The following is a 24,001-nucleotide window of genomic DNA, read 5'->3' on the forward strand; positions in this document are numbered from 1 at the left end:
CTGCATGCCTGTCATTTTGGTTAGAATACAACGAAGTATGTGAATAATTAATTATAGAAAAAGTTAAGGGTTATTCACACCTACTGAGTAATTTTTCATATGTAAAAATGCATATAAAAACCTCGTCTATTTTCAATTCTGCAGGTTTTCTTTTCTGTGGGGGAAAACTGCCTATAAAAAGTGTAATCCATACCAACACCAGCAGTCCATTGTAATAAAACATAACTGGATCATAACCTATTTGGCCCTTATTGTAATTAATCTCTAACACCACCTATTCCGACATACGCGGTCTTGTATATAAAATGCACATTGTACAATACCATGGACTCGCAACAATCTATTGTACACAAAAAATCCACAAGTACGTCAGAAAATACATGTAGTGTTTCGTGCGTCGGCAGATGGTCTAATAATAAGAGTCAATATTTGTCAGTAGGTGAATGCCACACTAATACAGTACTTGTGCAAGGGCGGGGAAGAAAGTCAATTAATTTATTGCCTCAGGACATAGAATGTTTCTTTACATACTCTAGATAGCGAAAACCTGTTTTTCCTTGCATTACATTTCCTTATTCTTTGTGTTGCCTAACACAGGATGAGTTTAGTCACTAAGATCTGTCCTAACTATTAGCCGTAATACAGGTGAGTTACAGTTTGGTAAGACAATAGAACAATGATTGCAGAGAATGAAAATGCCACGTTACCCAACAGTGTCCCAATGTCTTGACCACTCCTTTATCTCCTGTGACGTACACATGTGAAGGCATTGACAGATAATTTCTATGTATAGGTGAAGTAGCAATAATAATGGTTTCTTTTGTTCACAAAAAAAGAGCCATATTTTTTTGTTTGACTAGGGCAAGGCATTTTTTTTTTGCATTAAAGCTGTTTAGAGCAACATATCAGACTACTAAGTAGGTTTCTTTCCCTGGACACCTTATGGTAGACTAAAGGCCCTTTCACACCGGCCAATTATCGGGCAAACAAGCGTTCACAGAACGCTCATTCCCGATAATTGCCCTGTGTAAACAGGCCTACGATCAGCCGATGAACGAGCAAACACTCATTAATTGGCTGATTGTATAGTTTACGCAGCCTAAAATATTATCGTTGTCGGCAGCACATCTCCATGTGTGAACAGGGAGATGTGCTGCTAACATGATAGAAAAGTATGGGGACGAGCGTTCGGCGTAACGATAATGGCTCCTTGTGAAAGGAGCAGACAAGCACTGATCAAAGAGCTTGACACGGTATGTTTGATGCCTTTGCTATTTTTGACCTCCCACCACCAGTAACCCAATAAGGGACCACAACTTGAAATTGGTGTAAAGGCCACATCAGCCATTTATTAAATACACAAAATACTCAAATGCAATCAAATAGCATAACCATAATATAACAAACACTCTATAAATTAACATCCTGCACTATTCTGCAAACATTTCCCTGTTAAAGGATCCTTGAAGGCACTTCAGGCATTATATTTTAACGCCATCCTTTCCTTGTCAGGTCTGGAACTTATTGCCCTACAGCCGTACTGCACCTGACCCGAGGGCACCAACCATCTCCAAGACCTACCCTTCCTGGGGAACCTGCCCATCAGGAATGTATGAAACAAGTTGGGTAACCACTCCCCAGCCCCTATAATACTACCCAGGGTTAAATGCCCCGAGTTCTTTTCCAACAATGTCATATGTTGTTCTCCTTCTTCCCATTACGTGCCTTCAAAGACCCCTCCTCCTACCGCCACAACATTCATGTGTGACACCTTACACATGAACGTCCCTCCACAACCGCAGGGCTTTTTCCAAACCGTCTCGAATGCCCAGAGTCCACATGTCCAACCCCACATCATTTAAATGCACCTAGTCAGACTGAAGAAAGCCGACCTCGGCCCCCTCCAAGTCCCTATGGCGCACCACCACACCACCATTGCAAGCCACAAATTTTCCCACAACTTTAATAACCTTCGCCCTAGCTCGATTCAGACTCTGCACTGAACGCGCTTGTCTCCACACCCTGCGAGCAACAATGTCCGACCATACGATGATCAGACCTGGAAATGAGGACCACAAACGCAAAAGGTCCAGCTTAACATACCTCATAAGATCCCTGGATGACCTTATTCCTAAATTATTTCCGCCAAGGTGAATGACGAATATATCAGGTGCCCTATCCAAACCTGAATAAAACTGAAGTTCCGGCAACAGCCTGCACCAAAGCATGCCCCTCAAACACAACAATCTGACCCTAACCTCGGACTGGGCCAAGCCCAACTGGCGTCCAGCCAGACGAACATCAGCCTGAACACCTCCCCAGTGCACGTATGAGTGCCCCATTATCCACACCAAGCAGGGGCCTGCACCTAAAACAAAATACATAACAATCGTAAGGTAAGCAAATCAAACCACACCTACAACATAACTCACCTCAACTGCCATATAGCAAATGAGGCCGGACATAAATCCTATATCTGTCTGAATCCCACCTACCGATCTTTTTGACCATCGCCGGGGATAAACCCCACCTAGCCGCTTCAGTAGCTGCGCCAAATCTAAACGAATGAGAGCTATATTCCGATCCCACCCGCCCAGACAACAGGATACATTTCCGAAAAACCTGCACAAACTGATATTTTGACAACGACAGGCTATCTGCATGAACCAACGAAGATACCAACAAAGGTCTAACTTTGACAAAATCTTGAAAACCGCGAACCGGGCACACCCGGGGTCTCAAGCACGCGGCCCGCGGGCCGCATGTGGCCGCTGAGGCTGGCATCTGCGGCCCGCGGGACACAGTCGCTAGTATCGGCTCTGCTCCGGTACTCTGTGAAATCTCTGACATTGCTGTCCATATATGGACAGTTTTGTCAGGGTCTTCCCCAGAGCGGAGTCCTGGGCAGAACGCTAGCATAGGCTCTGCTCCGGGACTCTGTGGAATGCCCTGACATCGCTATCCATGAATGGACACTCGATGTCTGGGGCTTCCCCAGAGCCTGAGTCCCGGACAGAGCGCTAGTATAGGTTCTGCTCCTGGACTCTGTGGAATTCCCTGGCATTGCTATCCATATATGGACAGTTTTGTCAGGGTCTTCCCCAGAGCGGAGTCCCGGGCAGAGCGCTAGCATAGGCTCTGCTCTGGGACTCTTTGGAATCCCCTGACATCGCTGTCCTCATATGGACAGCGATGTCTAGGGCTTTCCCAGAGCTGGACAGTGATGTCAGGAGCACAGCTGGAGTCCCAGTTGGAGTGCTAGTAGCGCTCTGCCCGGGACTCCAGCTCTGGGGTTGCCCCTGACATCTCTGTCCATATATGAACAGTGATGTCAGTAGCAGAGCTGGAATCCCAGGCAGGGAGCTAGAAGCGGCTCTGCTCCGGGACTCCAGCTCTGGGAAAGCCCCTGACATCACTGTCCATATATGCACACTGATGTCAGCTGCTTCCCCAGAGTTCCGGAGCAGAGCCTATACTAGTGGGACACCGGCTCTGGGGTTGCCCCTAACATCACATTCCGGTCCAGGAGGATGCCCTGACGTCATTGTGTATTTACAGTGACATTAGGGGCTACTCCAGCAGAGGAATCCTTGGCCAAAGCGTCGGCAACGCTCTGGCTGGGGATTTCACTCCTAGAGGGAGCCCCAATGGAGCTATCTACTGGGGGTGTATGTGGCACTATCCACTATCCACAAGGGGTGTGTGTGGCAGCATCTACAGAGGGCACTGTGGCAGCATCTACAGAGGGCACTGTGGCAGCATCTACAGAGGGCACTGTGGCAGCATCTACAGAGGGCACTGTGGCAATATCTACAGAGGGCTATGTGGCATGATCTAAAAAGGGGCTGCCTAATTTTTACATTCGTGTGTCTGCCAAACGCTGCCAACTGAGCTGCCGGACTGCATTTAGCGACACTTCAACTGTAAAACTGGATTGTTGAAATAAGCACGTGGAGAACTCTCGCAAATTTCCGTTAAGTTTAAACCTAGCGCTATTATTATAGTAATGTAGTATTGTTATAGTAGTTCAAATAATTAATTAACAATAATCTTGTAATGTATCAAATTTGAAAGTAATGCGGCCCGTCAACTTCACATTTTTTTCTATACGTGGCCCACTTACCCGGCCAACTTTGAGACCCCTGCCCTAGACCCTGGTAACGCATGTAGGCGCACCAAAAAACCTTTTTCCCCGCTTGGTCTGTCTTTGATCTGTGAAGCAAGCATGACATGGAGGACCCTTTCAATTCAACATCTGTGAACAATAAACCCCCAGATACCCGCTTACTTGCCGCCACCAACTCCGATATCCGTAACGCCCCAAAGAAATCTAAAGAAAAAGCCAGCGTAAACAATCGGACTTCAAACCCTGACACACAAACAGCGCGCAAATGCTCACAAAGAGATTCCAAGAGATCAAAATATACCAGCATCCTATAATCCCTAGACACGGAACCCCTCCGAAAACCCTTCATCGCTTGCCTAACCAAAAAAGACTTAGTCACATCCTCCTACCCTTGAAGTCTAAAGCTAGTGCCGACAAACGCCTAGACACCCCCGAAGCAGACACCCCTTCACTGTAAGAATTACCTATAAAGTACAACAAGCATGTCAACCGATCTGCGGCAGCAATACCCACCTGCGCACTCCCCAACAAGGCTTCCCAAACCCGCCAAACCGCACTGTACACCTTCCACGTAGCCACACTAACTGACCGTCTAATCAACGACATCGCCACCATCATACCACCTTATAAAGATGCTCCGGGCAAGCAATTCCATGAGTCTCCGCCCCCGGCACCAGAAGACGAAACCTGTCCCACTGTTGACGAGAAAGGGAATCGGCCACAGAATTAAGCACTCCTGAAACATGAACTGCTACAAAATGTGAATTCAACACCAGCCCCCTCAAAACCAAATGCCGCAATAATCGCACAACTGGAGGGGAATTTGGCGTCTACGCATTGATGGCCTGAACCACTCCCAAATTATAACACACAAAATGCACTCTCCTGTCTCTGACAATCACCCCATATTTCCGCAGCCACCACAATCGGGAACAATTCTAGCAAAGCCAAATTACGTTCAAAACCACATTCTCACCAGACACTCATGCACCACTGCCCCTGGAAATATGCCCCAAAACCACAAGCACCTGATGCATCCGTAAGGAGCTCCAAATCCACACTAGACACTAGCCTATTCATAAGAACGGACCGACCATTGTAGCTTTGCAAAAACTCCCCCCACACCAACAAATCCGCTTTTAACTCACAGGGCAACCTAACAAAATGATGGGGAGAATGAACCCCCGCGGTGGCACTAGCCAACCGCCTACAAAAAACCCACCCCATTGGCATTATCCAACATGCAAAATTCAAACGTCCTAATAAGGATTGCAAGTCCCGTAACTGAATCTTCTTCCTGCGTAATGCACGCGCCACCAAATCTCTAAATTCCACCAATCTATCTTCAGGCAAACGACATTCCATTCTGTCCGAGTCAATAATTATCCCCAGAAACATGATGACCGTCGTAGGTCCCTCAGTTTTCTCGGGCCCCAGCGGTACACCAAAGTCAATCGCCACCCTTTCCAAAGTATGTAGCAACCCTGCACACACATACGTAGCTGGAGAACCGATAAACAAAAAATCATTGAGATAGTGCAGCGCCGACGGCACCTGCGCCTCACGCCGAACCAACCATTCCAAAAACATGCTAAACATCTCAAAATAAGCGCAGGAAATGGAGCAACCTATCTTGTGGCAGCAATCGACTAAATATTCACCCTACCAACAACAACCTAACAAACTAAAACTCTCCGTGTGCATCGGCAACAAACAAAACGCGGCTTCAATGTTGGTTTTTGCCAAAAGTGAGCCCTTCCCATACTTGCGAACCCAAACGACTGCAGCATCAAAAGAAGTATAACTAATTGTGCAAAGGTTAGGATCAATGCCATCGTTCACCGACTCCCCTTCCGGATAAGATAAGTGATGTACAAGGCGGAATTTGTTAACATCCTTTTTTCGAACCAAACCCAAAGGGGAAACCCGCAAACCAGGAACAGGGGGAGAGGAACAGGTCAGCCATGCGGTCCAAAGCCACCTCTTTCATCAATTTATCCGTAACTAAATTGGGCCGCGCCAAAGCAGACGACAAATTGCGGGACACCCCATCCCGTACCGCAGAAGTACAAGGAATCCGAAAACCCTCCGCAAAACCCAGAAACAATAAATTCGCCACCTTCTTATTTGGGTACACCTTTAAAAACGGAAGCATCCTTTCCACCCTCACTGGCGTCGCCCCTCTTCTGCTCAGCATCTCCCTGTTTGCCCTTATGCTTCCTGAAGCATCTGGACAAACCATGGGCGCCTCCGCAACCGGAGCACTCGTGCTTGTACCTGTAATCAGAGCCAAATTTACAATGGCCCTCGTTGAACTGCCAGCAACATCCTTTCCCGGATGAAGCCGACCGTCCCGTTGCTGACCCCTGACCGCCGTCTGCATCACGAATGGGCTGATGCCCCTGCTTTGGAGCCGACATTAATCGCATTCCGCTGACTAAATTGTTTGTCGTACCTCAACAATGCGTTAACCCCGTATACCCTGTACGCCTCCCCCACTGAATCCATATAACAAAACAGCGCTGAGCAATTCTCCGGCGCCTTTTCGCCCACCACGCTAGCCAAAATAGCGAAGGCCTGAAGCCAATTCGCAAACGTACGAGGAATCAACACATAACGATGCCGCTCCTCTTCCTCCTTTTTACTAATCCAGTTTCCACCGGTCCAGATTAAACTTTTCTAATGGCAACAGAGCAAAAATGTCCACATATTCATCCTTCCATATCTTCTCTCTAATTTTAGCTTTCAAATGCGCCCCAAGCAGGTCCTCAAAGCACACATACACCTCACCTCTCGCAGCGTTAGCCAGACACACATCATCCACCACCTTCTTGAACGTACCAGCCCCCCATCAACAGACTTATCCACCTCCAACACAGCCCCCGCACCAGGCTGCACCTCACTAGCAAATGCAACCCCTGCCGCAGACGCACCTCCACATACCTCACTAGCAGCACCCCACACCCGCGCCGGGGACTGACCTACAGCCCCCATACCTTTAGCAAAAAATTCCTGCATACCGTTAAAAAACAACTGCATATTAGACACAGAAAACTTGCCCCCCACCCAACCCCGGAACAGAAGTAGTGGTAGACTCACCCGGCCATTCCTGAGGTAACTTTCCAGCGGCTGTTTCCATGGATCCAGACAGTGTCTCCTCCGATCGCGGCGTTCCAGGGGGGTGATGATCCAGCACCACCCTCGCCCCGCAGCTGGCAGATGTCCTGGCTGAAGAAGCACGAGGCCCAGTCGACACCGGCCTGTCCAAAACGCAGCTATCCACTTCTGGCGTGGCATAAAGCGACAGAAAGTCCAGTCTCCTAGGACCATCTCCAAGGCTATCCTCCGAATCCTCTGCAGCCATTTCAGGTGGACAGACAAGATGGCCACCGACCCCCCCCCCCCCTCACCGGAAGGGGCACGACGTCGATGCGACTCCCGGACCGGGTACTTCCGGCACCCTCATCACGCCTCCCTGCTCCAGCAGGAGGCGACGACATCCTCTCTAAAGAGCCCGCCCGCCGCTCCCTGCGGGCTGCTCGTGAAATCCCTGGCTCCATCTGCTGAGCCCCTCCAGTGTCCAGAACATCAGCGCTGGAGAGTGGCGTCACTTCCGGTCTTGTCATTGAAGACAGGAGGAGGGAAGATGGCCGCGGCCCCACTCCTCCTGCCACCTCCAATCCCGTCCGCCTGCCGGGATTCCTCCCTGTCCTCCTGGCCCCCAAGCCTGGCACCCGCTTAGGAGCCGGAGGAGGAGGGTCCCTGGTGGAGCTCCCACGCCGCCGACGGGACTGAGGAGTTACCTCAGGTGAAAGCCACTCCGGAGGCCTAGAACGCCGACTCCTGCGTCCCTCCACACTCGACACTCCAGACGCCGGAACAGGGAGAAGAGCCCCAGAAAAATGCTGCTCCAGCCAGCCAGGCCCATGCAGCAGCGCCGCATCCCGAATCCTGGCCATCATGGACTCCAAGGAAACATCTATGCTGAAGGTAAGTTCTTCACACCACACTACACTACACTACACTACACAAAATCTTTCTTCTGTTGTCCAGCTGGAAAGCGGGCTGCCTCTATCCCACCAGGGCTTATATACACCATACTCCTCCCTCCACTTAAAGATACGACCCTATGCCAACCCCCTTTTGCTTAACCCTTTAAACTTAGCCTCAAAATATAGCTATACCCAAACCACCTTGTCATGCGCTCTCCCCATTACGTCTGCGCCTATATTATGTTGGGCTTACTTTCTAGTTGATCGGTGCTCGTTTACACGGCCCTCGTTGGGCCGTGTAATGGAACCTTTTGTCCGTTTATATTCTTGATCTGTGCAGACACAAAGTAAAGTAAAGTATAGTATCACCATGTGAAAATATAAAGTGACAGAGCAAACAGGTTCACGCTCAGGTTGTTGTAGTATAGACTCAACTTTAGCGTTTGCGTATAAGATGGCTATACACTAGAGAGGCGGCTTAAAAGGACAATTTAGACCGTTTTCTGTTGTTGCCTTTTCCTGACATGACTGAGCGTGACAGATGCCGATATCAGGCAGATATCTGGAGAAGTTGATCTGCTGTGTTTGATTTATTTATTTTTTTAACGTTATCAGCTGTGGTCGCTGTTAATACTTGAAAAGTAATTCATACCAAATAGATGTGTACCACATTAATAGAAACCCAGACTAGGTCACAGATCATAAATTTATCAGCAATTTGTCTTTTAACTCCTGACGTTGTTCTCCAGAATGACCATCTTCAGAGACCAACCATGAGTGATAAGTCGTTCCGAAAATGGCGACCTGAAATCACTAATGTATTGTCCAGCTTTACTAATGCAGCAATCCTCCCTCCTATTGTTCCTCCTATAGGCAAGGATGTTCAGCATTGGAATCAAAGGATACAATTAATGAAAAATAGGATGTGGTGAGTGCACCAGAACTACAGCCTTTTAGATACTTCTATCAAGCAGATATATTCTTCATCAGACAAAGAGACCGAGATTGGGACTTGCTGGACCCTAAAATGTGTTACATAGTCGAGACCCTCAAACGCTTCTATTTTTTATGTTCTTATTGTCTTCTTTCCTGAATGAACTATTTTAAGTCTGTAGTCCTTGTATTTCCTCCACATCTTATTTTTTATTTAAAAAAAAAATTCTTAAAGGGGTATTCCCAGAATGGACAATTATCCCCTATCCACAGCATAGGTGATAAGCGTCTGACTGCTGGGACCCCCACGATATCTAAAATGAGGGTCTTGAGCCCCTCGGTCGTCCTCGCTGCATCCTCCACAGTGAGGAGGAGTTTGAATGGAGTGGATGAGCATGCAACCTGACGTTCCGTTCAAGGTCTATGGTGCTGACAGAAACAGCTGAGCGCTTTACTAGACTGCCTAGATCAGTACTATGGCCTTTGAATGGTGCGGCACCGAGAATGCTCACCCACCACTTTATCCAAAGTTCTACTCACTGCAGGCAAGCAAGGTTCAGGACCGGTGGGCGTCCCAGTGGTGGATAGGTGATTAAATGCCCATTCTTGTAATACCCCTTTAAATGAATGGTTGGTTAGCGCTGTTCCTTGCTGCACTGGACCTGAAGTTTAAATCTGATCAGGGCAACATCTGCATGGAGTTTGTATGCTCTATTTCTGCTTATGTGCTCTTGTTTTACTTCCACAGAAATATACCGACTTTCTAATTGTCTTCCTGTAAAATTATTCCTAGTACATGTGTATACCTAAAGGTGCCTATACACACTTTAATAATGCATATTATTCAGAGATCTATTGCTTGCGCGACTATTCACTACTGGTCTTGTAAAAAAAATAAAAACCGTACGACCTGTGTTTACATGTGGCGATTCATCAAAATTGCAGTGAAATTGAAAACATAGTCCCATAATACTGAGCTTGGGCACATAAGCGTAGATGGGTGGTTTTTCCAAAGATGCTTCGCGTTTCTATTTGCATACATTATAAAACCACACCCACAGGGTTCACATGTAATTAAAACATAAGGTCATATGTTTCTAACGTAACAACGTTCAGTCACAAAAGCGCTATTGCTTGCGCACAATCAAACCACAAATGGCTGAAGGAAAGAAGGAATGGGCAACGGTTTTAAATGCCACGACCCCTCTTCATTGCTAGATGATTGAACCATTACATTTACAAACTCCAATTCGAGGATCTCATGGGCCAAATTTTTCTCAAACCTGATGATCTGCATTTGCAATTTCAACCCTCTAAAGTGGTTGTGCACGGATATTTACACGTTGCGACAATCGTAATTATCGAAGCGTGTAATGCCACCCTAAGATAGAGTAATGAGAATGAGCACCACTGATGACAGCAGCTGATGTGCATCATACGTGTAGCAGTGCAGAACACGTTACAGCTTTATCAATAGAAATAATAACTATTAAGAACTGTTTGCAGTTGACGTCTGAAATATTTCCTTGAAGCGTTGTGGGTATTTCTGGTGATTGGCGATTTTTAAAGGGACTCTGTCACCTCTTAAAACCCCCCTAAATTACAACAAAATATATAGATTGAAGCGTGCCTCCATTTTAGTGAATCATCGCTATAGTGCTGGAGTGTGCACTAAAATAGTTTTTCTAAATACGTTTACATTAGAGATTTTACTTCTAGCAGCGGCACAGACTGGCTACTCATAACTTTTCAGTGGGAGACAAAGATTCCTGCTCGTTTCCATGGCTGCCGTATGCAGAAAGGCCGCCAGCGCTGTGTAGTCCTATAGCACTAATGGCCGTTCTGCATGAATGTTCACATCCTAGCTAGTTAGGATATGGACATTGATGTGGATGGTGATTTGGATTCACATAATGTCCCTATGACAACCCTAAACTACCAGAATACATGACCGTAATTGTCACTATGTGGACACCGGAGCAAAGGGGCAGCAGGCTGGTGTGTCCACTCTAATAAGGCAGTATAAAAGTTTTTCACATTCATAATGTGCTGTAAAAGGACTTTTATATAGTGTGTTTTGTTTTAGAAGTTCTCTTTTTACATCATCTTCTTCACCAGACTATTTTCCAAAGCTATTTAGCCGATTTATGATGCTATGAGATTAAGAATATCAGACTCCTAATATATTAGTATCTGTTGCAAATTGAAGCTGGGAAATGGAGAATTCTCTGTAAATCTTGTTTGAAAATCTTAAATTCTGTATTATTGAGAAATGTTGTTTATGTAATATTGTACTTCCTCTCCGCATTTAAAGAAGAGTGAATGATGATGTGTGTGCGCTACTCTTGTCAAGTTGGACTTATTTATTTACAACTATACCATTTTTTATTTTTTAATGCACCATTTATGATCATTGAAGCAATTGCATTTCATTTTATAAATCCTCTGTACAGTATTCGATGTACAAAATAATAAAGTGACTTTTTAATATGTAAATATATTCTTAAATTGTTCAACAGGTGAGTGTTTTCATGGCTGGCTGGAACCTTTGTTATCAAGAATTGCCGAAGACCATACGGCTGTAGTGAGCCCAGATATCACAACTATTGACCTCAACAGTTTTGAGTTTTCCAAGCCAGTGCAGTATGGAAAGCACCACAGTCGAGGCAACTTTGACTGGAGCTTGACATTTGGTTGGGAAGCTATCCCAGCCCATGAAAAGGAACGAAGAAAGGATGAAACGTACCCTATAAAGTAAGTGTAAAGCATTTAAAACACATTCCCAGCTACCTGGGCAAAAACCTTCTGGATCTATGGTGGTCTACAATAATATTTACTATAGTACTGGTCGTGGGTCTCTAGCTGTTGTAAAACCACAAGTCATAGCATACTGGGAGTTGTAGTTTTACAACAGCTAAAGGCTAAGGGTATGTTCACACGAGGTCATTACGTCCGTAATTGACGGACGTATTTCGGCCGCAAGTACCGGACCGAACACACTCCAGGGAGCCGGGCTCCTAGCATCATAGTTATGTACGACGCTAGGAGTCCCTGCCTCTCTGTGGAACTACTGTCCTGTACTGTAATCATGTTTTCAGTACGAGACAGTTGTCCGGCAGCGAGGCAGGGACTCCTAGCGTCGTACATAACTATGATGCTAGGAGCCCGGCTCCCTGCAGTGTGTTCGGTCCGGTACTTGCGGCCGAAATACGTCCGTCAATTACGGACGTAACGACCTCGTGTGAACATACCCATACAGATAAATGACATCTCACAAGGGTGAGGTAATGAAAATGTGTGGGGTTTGTAGTGATAAGCCAGGGATATATGCCGCAACTGTACACTGCAGGGACAGCAACAGGCATTGGTTTATTTAGGGACTAATCTGTACAGCGAATGGTCACCCTTCCATCCCTTTCTCTCGATGTGATTAGTTGCCAGGTAGTACTAACAAAGGTAGTGGGAGAGGAGAAGCCTTGGGCCGGGTTCCCACGTAGCGTAAACGCTGCAGAGTTTCCTCAATGGAATTCTGACTGGAAATTCTGCAACATTTTACAGTATCCGCAACGTAAGTCAGATTTAAAAAATCCTATGCCCATAGACTTCAATGGGGAGCATGAATTCCACAACAGATTTGTTTTGTTGCGATTTTTACAGCGTTTATGCTGTGAAAAAGCAGCAATAACCGCTATAAATCCTAAGGTGCATGTATACTTTGCTATAACCCATGTTTAGCACTAAGACCACATGCACACATTTGCGTATTTTGCACAAGAAAATATGCACCAAAACCGCATGAAGTTCACAGGTAAAAATTGTGCGTCGTTCTGTTTTTTCTTTTATGTTTTGATGAGTGAGTCGGTGAGTTTTCATGCTGAGGGTTTGGGTGCGTTTTTTCTTAGACCTAGGCAGATACAATTCACAATCAGATGGCGCAAGATAAATTGACATGTTGCGGATTTCAAAATATGCACCTCAGGTCAATTTACGTGGCGAAAAAACCTGCAGCGTGTACATGAACTTTCCTGAAATCTCATTTAGTTTGCTGGTACTGTATTACGCTGCAGATATGCTGCACGCAAATACACATGGCAAAACAGCTCTTGATACGCATAGCGTGTATTGAGTCTAAATCAGCAGGTAAAAAAGCGCAGCGATATGAGCAGGAAAAACAGACTATTGGTGCAGATTTTTGTGACCGATTTACCATAGTTTTTCTTGAGATTCTGTTGTGGAAAATCTGCAGCGTATCCTGTGTGTGGGAACATACCCTTAGGCTGGGTTCCCACCGTGCAGATTTTGCCTGCGTTTTGTAAGCCAAAATTCAGGGCAGGAGACCTATAAGGCCTTTCTTTATATATTTCTTCTGATTAGGTTCCGTTCCTGGTTTTGGCTTAAAAAACACATGCAAAATCAGCAGCAAAAATGCACTGTGTGAACACAACCTAAGGCCCTGTTCACACGGAGGTTTTTGTAGGCAGGAAAAATCTAAAGGAATTTTGAGACAGATTTTGACCTGCCTGTACTCTCTTGCCGTGTTTTTTTGCAAGAAAAGCCTGCGAAAAGCTTTCTTCCTCCCATTGATTTCATCGGGAGGTCAGAGGCGGAACCGCGGCAAGAAAGATCATGTCGGTTTTTTTTTCCCCCCGAGCGGCTAAAAGCCGCCGAGGAGAAAAACGCCCCAGTTTCCCTTTAAAATCAATAGGAGGCGGTTTCGGAAGTTTTTTGTCGCTGATTTCAGCGCAGTTTCAAAATCGGCACCAAAAACACACGCGCCAGATTTTATTGCAGAAGTTTCTGCCACTGAAAATTGGTTCCCTTCATCTAAATAGAACTTGCAGAAATCCATATACCTGCTGCAGAAACAACCACATTCAGATAAATGGGACTGATTTTCAGTCACAGAAATTTCTGAAACAAAATCTCCTGCGTGTGACTGCACCCTGACAGGCAGACAAAGACTTGTAGGCTTTAACTGACTGAGACTAAGATTTTTATCTGGCAGGAAGTAGCATCGTCTTGTGTCAGAAACTTAAGACAGAAGAAGTCCGGGGCACAATTGTCTGAGCATACAAGAGAGGCTGAACACTGTTACTACACATGAGGATTCAGCACAGTCTTTTCATTTTGGCTGGATTTGTGCCTTTAGGAAAGCCCTTTATTTTTATAAATGCAGACCTACTGATACCAGCCACAGATCTGGCAGCTGAAATCGCTAGACAGCCAAAATCTAGTATTACATGGTGCCTGTTCAAATGAAGAATGCCATTTAATACATTTCTGCATGTCCTCCAGAGATTTGTAGCATCTCTTGTCTCTGGCTAATAGAGGGGGATCCTCGATGGGTAACCCCTTTCTAAAAAGTTCTTATAGGGCATATGGACAGGGGTTGTCTTTATGGGATAACTACTTTTAAAGATAGTTGGGCACATTTATAAGGGTCAATAATCCCCGCACAGATGCCCCCATGCAGTATAATGGCCAAACATTCACCCATAAAGCATAATGCCCCCATAGCTACCCCATACAGTATAATGCCCATGCAGATGCGCCCATACACCTTAATGCCCCCATGCAGCATAATGCCCCCATAGCTGCCCTTATACAGTATAATGCCCCCAAAGTGGCCCCTAGTGCCAGTACCCACATATAAAGTGCCAGTACCATTGTAGATAGTGCCACAGTGCCCATGTAGATAGTGCCCCTATATAGTGCCACATTTTCCATGTTGATAGTGCCATTGGGACTCCCTCTAGGAGCGGAATCCCCAGCCAGAGCATAAGCCCGGTATTCCACTCCTAGAGGGAAATCCTGATGTCACTGTCCATATATGGACAGTGACGTCAGTGGCTACTGCTTGGGCGGAATCCCCGTTGCCGACTCTGGCCGGGGATTCCACTCCGGGAGGAGCCCCTGATGTCAATGTCCATATATGGACAGTGACCTCAGGGGTTTACTCTAGGAGCGCAATCCCCGGCCAGATCATCGGCAACGGGGATTACGTTCAATCAGTAGCTACTGACGTTGACGTCAAGGGCTTCCCCGAGCACATGGCTTAAAGTAGCGCTGTGCCCGGGGAGTCCTCGGCGAGCGGAGGACCTCCCTCTGCTCCTCCACTCTGAACTAGTTCTGAAGCACTGAGCTAAAAGTTCCCTGCTTTAGCATTGGGTTCAACTGTATCAGCGTCCTGAGGATGCAGATACAGTTGACAGCGGGACATACTCCCGGCCGCCTTGGACAGCGGGACACCACTCGGAACCCTGGACTGTCCCGCTAATTCCGGGATGGTTGGGAGGTATGCCTGCACTACCCTAGTCATGACCCTAAAAATATAACTTTCCCTACTTGTAGAAACTAAAGAAGCTGCTCCAGAAAAGTGCACTCCAAAACGTGGACCATACCCGCATTTTTGCCTGGTTGTTTTATGTCTTAGGAACTATTGGACAGTATGTCAGAATATTATAGGCTGAGTAGCAGTTCCCGAGCAAACGGTGTTCGATTAGGCTTGTTCCGGGCTCATTTTTTAGGTTGTATTTTTGATTGATTTTGTCTATTTTATGTTTTATGACATTCATCTTACATTGTAAAAAGATATATACTCATTGGGTCTTTCAGTTTCTTATATTTACCTGAACAATTTTTGCGCCATTAAAGGGGTTTTCCAGGGACACAAAATTTTTTAACTAACATTCTATGGAACTATTTAATAAACTTCCTAATATACAGTCTGTATTAAATCTGAACACTTTACTTCCTATTCTCCCTACCTCTGCCCTGACGGAAGTTCTGCTTTTCATATGTGTCTTTTCTTTTCTCTCGACACAGGCTCGTACATGAGAGTTAGAATACACACAGTCCTGTGTCGATACTTCACTGACCTACATAACGACACAGGGCTGTTCTTTACTAATTATTCCGCCACCTGTGTCTAATGGCCCTCCCACTAGTTCTCCCATCTCCTTTACTTCATCCTGGCTTCCTGCTTTATATGAAGTGCGATCACGGAATCCTGTGACCACACCCCAGGTATCTAATGTAATCCCCATCATCCCTAAATATATGTACCCCATCATAACAAAATATAAAATGGTGCTGCTATTGTTGTACAAGCAAAGAATGAGCGGAGCAGACATTGAGGAGGCTGTGGACCAATAGGATGCCTCAAACCCGGAACTTCTGACGTATACCCGGGTTTGAGGCATCCTATTGGTCCACAGTCTCCTCAATGCCCGCCCCATTGAATTCTTTGATTACGCCTCAATGCCCGCCCCATTTTCTTCTCATTCATGAAATTCCTCAGTGCTCGTGCGCTGCCCGGCCTGAAAAAAATAGTGTCCCTAGGAAAACCCCTTTAATGTATAACCGCCATTTGGAAACTTTTTTAATATTTTGAGAGTCGTCTTAACGTTTATGCTTGTTGAATCGATTCCTCTACTTGGATAATATGTGATCTCTGGTAATCATTGTTCTGTTATATCTATTTATACAGTGGAAAGCTTGACCTTGCCATTTATTCCTTTTAGAACATTTTACACTTCATTTAGCTGTAGATTTTATATCTTTGTCACTATTATGAACTCTTTTTACAAGCAGAGACGGTAGACAGATATACCATCGCATCATGTATGTTTGTAGCAGTACAATGTATTGCAGTATTCGATAAGTCCACAGCTATAGAATCTCTTGAGAGTAATTTCATACTTCATTAAACCCTTATCTAGCTAACCCAGCTGCCAAGGTGGCGACACGCCTTTTTACGCTCTATGACTTTGACAAATAGTGAATAAGCTTATTTGAGCTTCGAGCTGCTCTGAACTTTACCAATTTTGGTATATTTTAAAGATTTCATTCACAAACGGCTCTGTCTTTTGGGTGTAAATAAGAAATAGCGTGAGTCCTCTTATATCAACAATATATACCGACAGGTTGTCCACAAGAACAGGAGCTGTGATGTTCTTTATCACAATGATGAAACTTACTAAAAAATATATTTTTTTGATTCAGAATATCTCCATACTGCGTCCTGACCTTTCTACTTCCTGACTTTTTCATTTTGGGTTTGAAGGTAATATTTTTTGGTTGCAGAGGGTTTTTTTTTTTACTCCCAAAAAAGAGCACATCTTAGATAGGTGATGTTGTGTGACATCACTAAACACATCATGTCCATGACCATAACCAGAAACCTCCAGTTATTTGCATGGTCTGTAAGGCCATTATTTACAGCCAAATACTTTAGCATTTTCAGGTCAAGATGTTCTTCATAATCGTGGCGCTTACTCGCCTTTATTACTTTATAGAAAGCATTTGACATTGTGTAGCTGTATAATCATGGCGCTAATCTATCGTTTGGTGTTAAACAGGTACATGGGAGGTAGTTTGCAGCCAGAGATGATCTATTACTCGTGAATAGTGCTGCCAGTTAAGTGACACAGGGTGGGTCAATCTGTGTGGCTAAGATGACGTATGCACTGGCGCTGCCAACAAACTGTGTTATCTTAGCTAATTAGAACACATGTTGATTCATTGCTTACACACCCTTGCCTTCCCTTGCTATAACGTCACTATGAAACTCTGACTTGCAAAGGCTGTAAATACAGTTATAAGCCCTTAGAAAATGACATTTACTGAACTAGTTTTTACATGTATTTTATTTCTTCTGTAGACCAGCAATATGAATGTCTAAAAAAATTAAAGTCCTTGTGAAAGGGTGTATTCAAACGGTGTGGTCATATTGTGGCTTTTGCAATGATTATTGCAAAGTCAATTCAAAAACGCACGGTTTTACGAAGTTTCAATAGTCAAGGCAGAAAATGTGTTTTAACCGCACCTTATTGCTGGGTGATATTGCTTTGGGGGTGGATGCACTTATCAATTTAAAGTATACTCTTTTGTGTATGAACAAGTGTAGCATATACTCAACGTACAAAAAGATTCATTTTGCTTCTTGTCCTGAAGGTCACCTGATACAGTGTGTATGACCTGGCCACACTGTTCACATCTGCGTTGGAGGCTCAGTTAGGGGCTTCCGTCACCGATTTAGCTGTTTTTGATGGACAAAATGCTGTGCTATTATGTCTGGCGTAATGATGGAGTTTATGATGGAGACTCGACGGAACCCATTAATGTCAATAGGTTCCGTCGGGCACCATTGGTTTCTGTCATGCAATGGATCTTGAACTTCCGGTATTTTCGTTGTTCCGCTCTTATGACGGAGCAGAACAATGGAAAATAAAACACAGATGTAAACATAGCCTTATTGGAGAAGTTACTGCAAGAACCATTATAAATTACCATTATTTGGGGTTGGGCGGCAATTTGTTGTCAGATATCGAAATTCTAAATTTGCCATGTATTATTAGTTTACGGATCCTGTTTATGTGGATAAAAATGGTTCTCCTCCAAAAGGAAGAAAACTGCTTTTACTCAACGGCAACCCTCATAGCTAACCTGCTCTATTCTAATAAGGCTCAAAAAGCCAAATCAGATCTATTTGTAGGTGGTGTCACTGGTTAGCTCATATATAAGTATATTGCAGTTTTCATACTTAAGGGCCAGTTCCCATCAGCGTAGGCTTTCCGTTGAGGGGTTCCATCGGAGGTTTCCGTCGTGGAACCCCGCAACGGAAAGTCAAATGGAAGCCTTAGCTTCCGTTTGCATCACCATTGATATCAATGGTGACGGAAACATTGCTAATGGTCTCTGCTTGTCACCGTTCCGGCAGGTTTCCGTTTTTTCGACGGAATCAACAGTGCCGTTTTTTTTTTTTTTTTTAGGGGAAATTACCTGAAGATCCTTACCCTCTGCTGCTATGGCAGAAAAGGCTAAGGCCAATGGGCCCACAAATTGGTGACTCTGGTTAGCTGCATACTGGATACACTCAGTCTTCCTCCTTTCTAAGGCTGGGTTCACACCTGCATCCGGTCTTTCCGTTGTTCTGCTCCATCAGAGGAGCAGAATAAATTTTAAAAAAAACTAAGCGACAATTGGGTTTCCGTCGGGGTGTCTGTAGTTTTACTTGAAACAATAGCGCAGCATGCTGTTATTCTCAGCCGGATCTGCAACGGAAGTGTGAACTGGGACAGTACCAAACTTAAAAGATGTGTACATGTCCTGTTTTGTGATATTGCTGAACTGTAGTATTTAAAGAGGCTCTGTCACCAGATTTTGCAACCCCTATCTCCTATTGCAGCAGATCGGCGCTGCAATGTAGATAAAAGTAACCTTTTTTTTTTTTTTTTTTTTTTTTTTTAAACGAGCATTTTTGGCCAAGTTATGACCATTGTTATATTTATGCAAATGAGGCTTTCTAAAGTACAACTGGGCGTGTTTAAAGTTATGTACAAGTGGGCGTGTATTGTGTATGTACATCTGGGCGTTTTTACTTCTTTTACTAGCTGGGCGTTGTGACTAGAAGTGTATGATGCTGACGAATCAGCATCATCCACTTCTCTTCGTTAACACCCAGCTTCTGGCAGTGCACAGACACACAGCGTGTTCTCGAGAGATCACGCTGTGACGTCACTTCCCCCGGTCCTGCATCGTGTCGGACGAGCAAGGACACATCGGCACCAGGGACTACAGTTGATTCTGCAGCAGCATCAGCGTTTGCAGGTAAGTCGATGTAGCTACTTACCTGCAAACGCTTATGCTGCTGCAGAATCATTTCTACACTCCCATTCACAACACCCAGCTAGTAAAAGAAGTAAAAACGCCCAGATGTACATACACAATACACGCCCACTTGTACATAACTTTAAACACGCCCAATTGTACTTTAGAAAGCCTCATTTGCATAAATATAAAAATGGTCATAACTTGGCCAAAAATGCTCGTTTTTAAAAAAAAAAAAAAAAAGATTACTCTTATCTACATTGCAGCGCCTATCTGCTACAATAGGAGATAGGGGTTGCAAAATCTGGTGACAGAGCCTCTTTAAAGTGTATGGTCACCTTCATCTATCTTCTGATATGCCATAAGATTGCATCATTGGGGTCCACGCTGAAACAATCAACAATGACTAGATTTAAGGGCCAGTTGACCTTAGTTGTGCTTAGTTTTGAGATTTTCATATGTATGAGCTATGTTGAAAGCACATCTGGAGCAAACCATCCCCTTCATTCTAGAAAACAGTGGTCTCGGGGTCACGGTTGTAATCTTTGACATGCGTCAATGACATGTCAAAGATTACTGACACTGCAAACTTCAAATGCATGAAAATTTGTAATTGCTGAAAACAATTGATTGCTTTTTTTTTTCTTTTTTTTGTACTTTTTTAATTTTACGTTCATATTTTTCCATAGGTCCCCCACTTTTGCTGGAGGTCTCTTTTCTATCTCCAAGGCTTATTTTGAACATATTGGGTCTTACGATGATCAAATGGAAATCTGGGGAGGAGAGAACGTAGAAATGTCTTTTAGGGTATGTCCTCAACCTACACAATGATAATAATATGAATAAAAAAAACAGGGATATTAACCTGCGTTGTTCCCCGGGACCAGAATATATATGCATAATACTGTTGCGTTAAATGTATTAGTTAAAGATGAATTTCCTAAGTTCAGGACAAACTTTCCTTTTATCCAGATTATATTATTTAGGTATGGATCTATTGGCATATATTTTATATTCAACCTCTACTTTAGTTGGAGACTGGGCGTTCATTGATTGAGTATTCCCGTTTTAGGTTTGGCAATGCGGTGGACAGCTGGAGATCATACCTTGCTCGGTTGTTGGCCACGTGTTCCGCACAAAAAGCCCTCATTCTTTCCCCAAAGGTACCCAGGTGATTACCAGAAACCAAGTGCGCTTGGCTGAAGTTTGGATGGGTGACTATAAAGAGATCTACTACCGAAGGAACCAACAAGCAGCCAAAATGGTGCGAGAGGTAAGTAAAACAGGAGTCGTTTCTCAATGGAGTTATACAATGGTGTGTGTGTGTCCATTTTAGACCATCATCCCATTAGTAATACACTGAGTCAAGGAAATGCTTGTGACTCCATATAAAATGTAGAGCAAAGAAAATAAGTGAGGTTGCCTATAGCTATAGGATTCCTATGAGACCATGTTCCAGCTTCTATCTTTTACAAATAAGAAAAAAGGCTAATATAAACATTATTTTTCTATTATCTTGACTAGACCTAAAGAAATCTATTATAATCAGGGCCAGATTAAAGGTGTCTTGCATATGAAGCAGTTAATTTATATGCCCCCCCCCCCTACTAACTTGGAGACCTTCACCAACTCCAGACAAAAATAATAACGTTACTTACACATTTTAAGCTGTATGGTTGACAATATATACTGTAGCTTAAATCACATGTCTCTTCTCTTACACCAGAATTTTGCACAATAAAAACACCATTAACAACCAGGCTCCTACCTGCTACACTTTGCTTCTTCCTTCAGCACAATATCACTGTTACCAGGCAGGGACATATTTACATCTCTGGCTGGGTTCACACCTGTGTCAGGTGATTCCGTTGTTTTGCTCCATCAGAGAAGCAGAACAAGGAAAAGCAACGGTTCCATTGCACCATGGACACCACCTGTTGCCGGCGGAACCAATTGATTTTAATGGTTTCCATCGACTTTCTGTAGGGATGTCCATGGTTTTACCGGAAACAATAGCGCAGCATGCTGTGCTATAATTTTCAGTAATGTCAGGCGGATCTGTTAGGGAGGGTGCTAACAGCCTCCAATGTATACGTGAGCCTAATGCTGTCAAAAGTACTATGACTGAATACATCCTCATGTACTCAATTTGCGCTCCACTTTTTACTACAATATTATATAGAAATAATACTCCCATACAATACCAACATAATAACCAACATAATAATGACTTTCAATGTGCAAATAATACCTATACAATGCATAAAAATGTGTAATACAGCATCTCTATAATACTGTCTAAAAGCAAGTGATGCTGAACTAATACCTACAGTACTCAAATAATACCTCCATACAAAGTCCAAATAATATCACCATGCCATGTGTAAATAATACCCCCATACAGTGCTCCGAACAGAACATAAAATACACTAAGGACTTCTTTTAAATACACGCACAGGACAACACGTTACTATACGCTCTCTCTTAGGACCCATCCGCCAGCACTGCCATCTCCTGTTGTAGTCCTGCACCTGACTTTTTTTTAATTATTGCTTTCAAAAACGTACAAGTATAAATATAAACCCAACTCCACCCCACTGACCTGTGACCCGCCCACAGCCGCAGAGAGAGAAGTGTTTTTCCATAAACCCACATATGCAAACGTTTCTCTCCCAACACCCTAAATCTATAACTATTTTCCTCATATATTACAATCTCATTTATCGGCGGTCTTCATTTATATAGATGGACCTCTGACTCCCCATGACATCTTATTACGACTGTATTCCACACTGTGTTGTTGCAAAAACAGCTTGATAACCCATCAGAAGTATGCAGGACAGCCTTTCCCAAAACTTTTAATTTGGGGTGGTTTTCCTAATTTCTTCTTAGGGCATGTTCAGACTTATCAGATTTCCAAGGGATTGTGGCCAGGTAGTGGCAAATTTCCGCCAAGTCTGAACATGCCCTTATGGGGTCTGATCAGTCCTGTAGTGATCTGTGTAGAACTGTGTGACATAATACAGACAGACAGAATTCCTACCTATTACATTCAGTGACTAACAGGTGACGTTTTTTTCTGAGGCATTCTCTTTACTTTTGTTCTTCATCTGGTCCAGGCCGCTGTGACGTTGTCTCCTGATGACTGCAGAGTTTGCTGCCAATACATCTTTGCCCAACACTTCTGCAAAATTAAATCAGACCCTAAAACTGGACCACTAATTTAATCCCAGACTAGACTTAGAGGACCTGTCACCAGGTCCTAACATCCAACTCACATATATTACCTTTAGCCCGCTTCCTCCCTGTTTCCAATGCTGTTTTTCTTTTTCTGCTCCCCCGTCCCTGAGTATTTATTGCTCTGTACTTTAGGCGTTCAATATGGTAATTTTCTGTAGTTAGCCAACAAGGTGTGAACTAGTGAATCTCCCTGGGTGGAGCCATCTTCACAGCCTCTGATGCTGTCCAATCAGCTCGAAGTAGCTTATGACAAGCCTTGTCCAGTGACACCGCGCAGGGAGAAGCCTTCTAATCAAACACATTTGTTCTAAACTGCTTCGCGCTGGAAACAGGGACGAATTGGGTAAAGGTAATAATGTAAATGGGATGTTAGTACCTGGTGACAGGTTCTCCTTGAAAAATGAATTCTGACCCCTAAATAAATTCAGACCCGCAAAAAAACACCAAAATATTAGATCCTCAGATTAGACTTCCCCTATTTACCACTCACACGTCTCACACACAGACTGTGTATACGCTTCACCACATAAGCACTAGAAACACACACACTACTCACAACACATCACTAAACTAGTATCCCACAGCTCCCCATGTACCTCCAGTGACCCCCAGACTGCCGCTCATGCCCCAGTCTCCAGACTTCTCCCCATGTACCCCCCTCCTCACATACACTGCTCCCATGTACCCCCTCCTCACATACACTGCTCTCCATGTACACCCTCCTCACATACACTGCTCCATTTACCCTCTCCTCACATACACTGTTCCCATGTACCCCCCTCCTCACACACACTGCTCCCATGTACCCGCCTCCTCACACACACTGCTCCCATGTACCCGCCTCCTCACATACACTGCTCCCATGTACCCCCCTCCTCACACACACTGCTCCCATGTACCCGCCTCCTCACACACACTGCTCCCATGTACCCCGCTCCTCACACACACACTGCTCCCATGTACCCCCCTCCTCACATACACTGCTCCCATGTATCCCCCTCCTCACATACACTGCTCCCATGTACCCCCCTCCTCACACACACTGCTCCCATGTACCCGCCTCCTCACACACACTGCTCCCATGTACCCCGCTCCTCAC

At 44.5% G+C, this 24,001-nt stretch overlaps 1 protein-coding gene and 1 long non-coding RNA gene across 2 annotated transcripts in view; one reads left to right on the forward strand and one right to left on the reverse strand.

Moving 5' to 3' along the window:
• Positions 1–24,001, forward strand: part of GALNT6 (polypeptide N-acetylgalactosaminyltransferase 6) — a 97,983-nt gene that overhangs the window by 66,493 nt on the left and 7,489 nt on the right. The window contains exons 5-7 of the mRNA XM_075851934.1: positions 11,571–11,805; positions 20,352–20,469; positions 20,735–20,935. Coding sequence (XP_075708049.1) covers positions 11,571–11,805; positions 20,352–20,469; positions 20,735–20,935 — 554 coding nt within the window. The remainder of the gene's footprint in view (positions 1–11,570; positions 11,806–20,351; positions 20,470–20,734; positions 20,936–24,001) is intronic.
• Positions 20,324–24,001, reverse strand: part of LOC142742325 (uncharacterized) — a 4,581-nt gene continuing 903 nt past the window's right edge. Inside the window, exons 2-3 of the long non-coding RNA XR_012881352.1 lie at positions 22,706–22,846; positions 20,324–20,435 (exon numbers count right to left, since the gene is read on the reverse strand). This is a non-coding gene — a long non-coding RNA (uncharacterized LOC142742325). The remainder of the gene's footprint in view (positions 20,436–22,705; positions 22,847–24,001) is intronic.

This window comes from Rhinoderma darwinii, chromosome 2 (assembly GCF_050947455.1).
Source record: "Rhinoderma darwinii isolate aRhiDar2 chromosome 2, aRhiDar2.hap1, whole genome shotgun sequence".
Taxonomy (NCBI): Eukaryota; Metazoa; Chordata; class Amphibia; order Anura; family Rhinodermatidae; genus Rhinoderma; species Rhinoderma darwinii.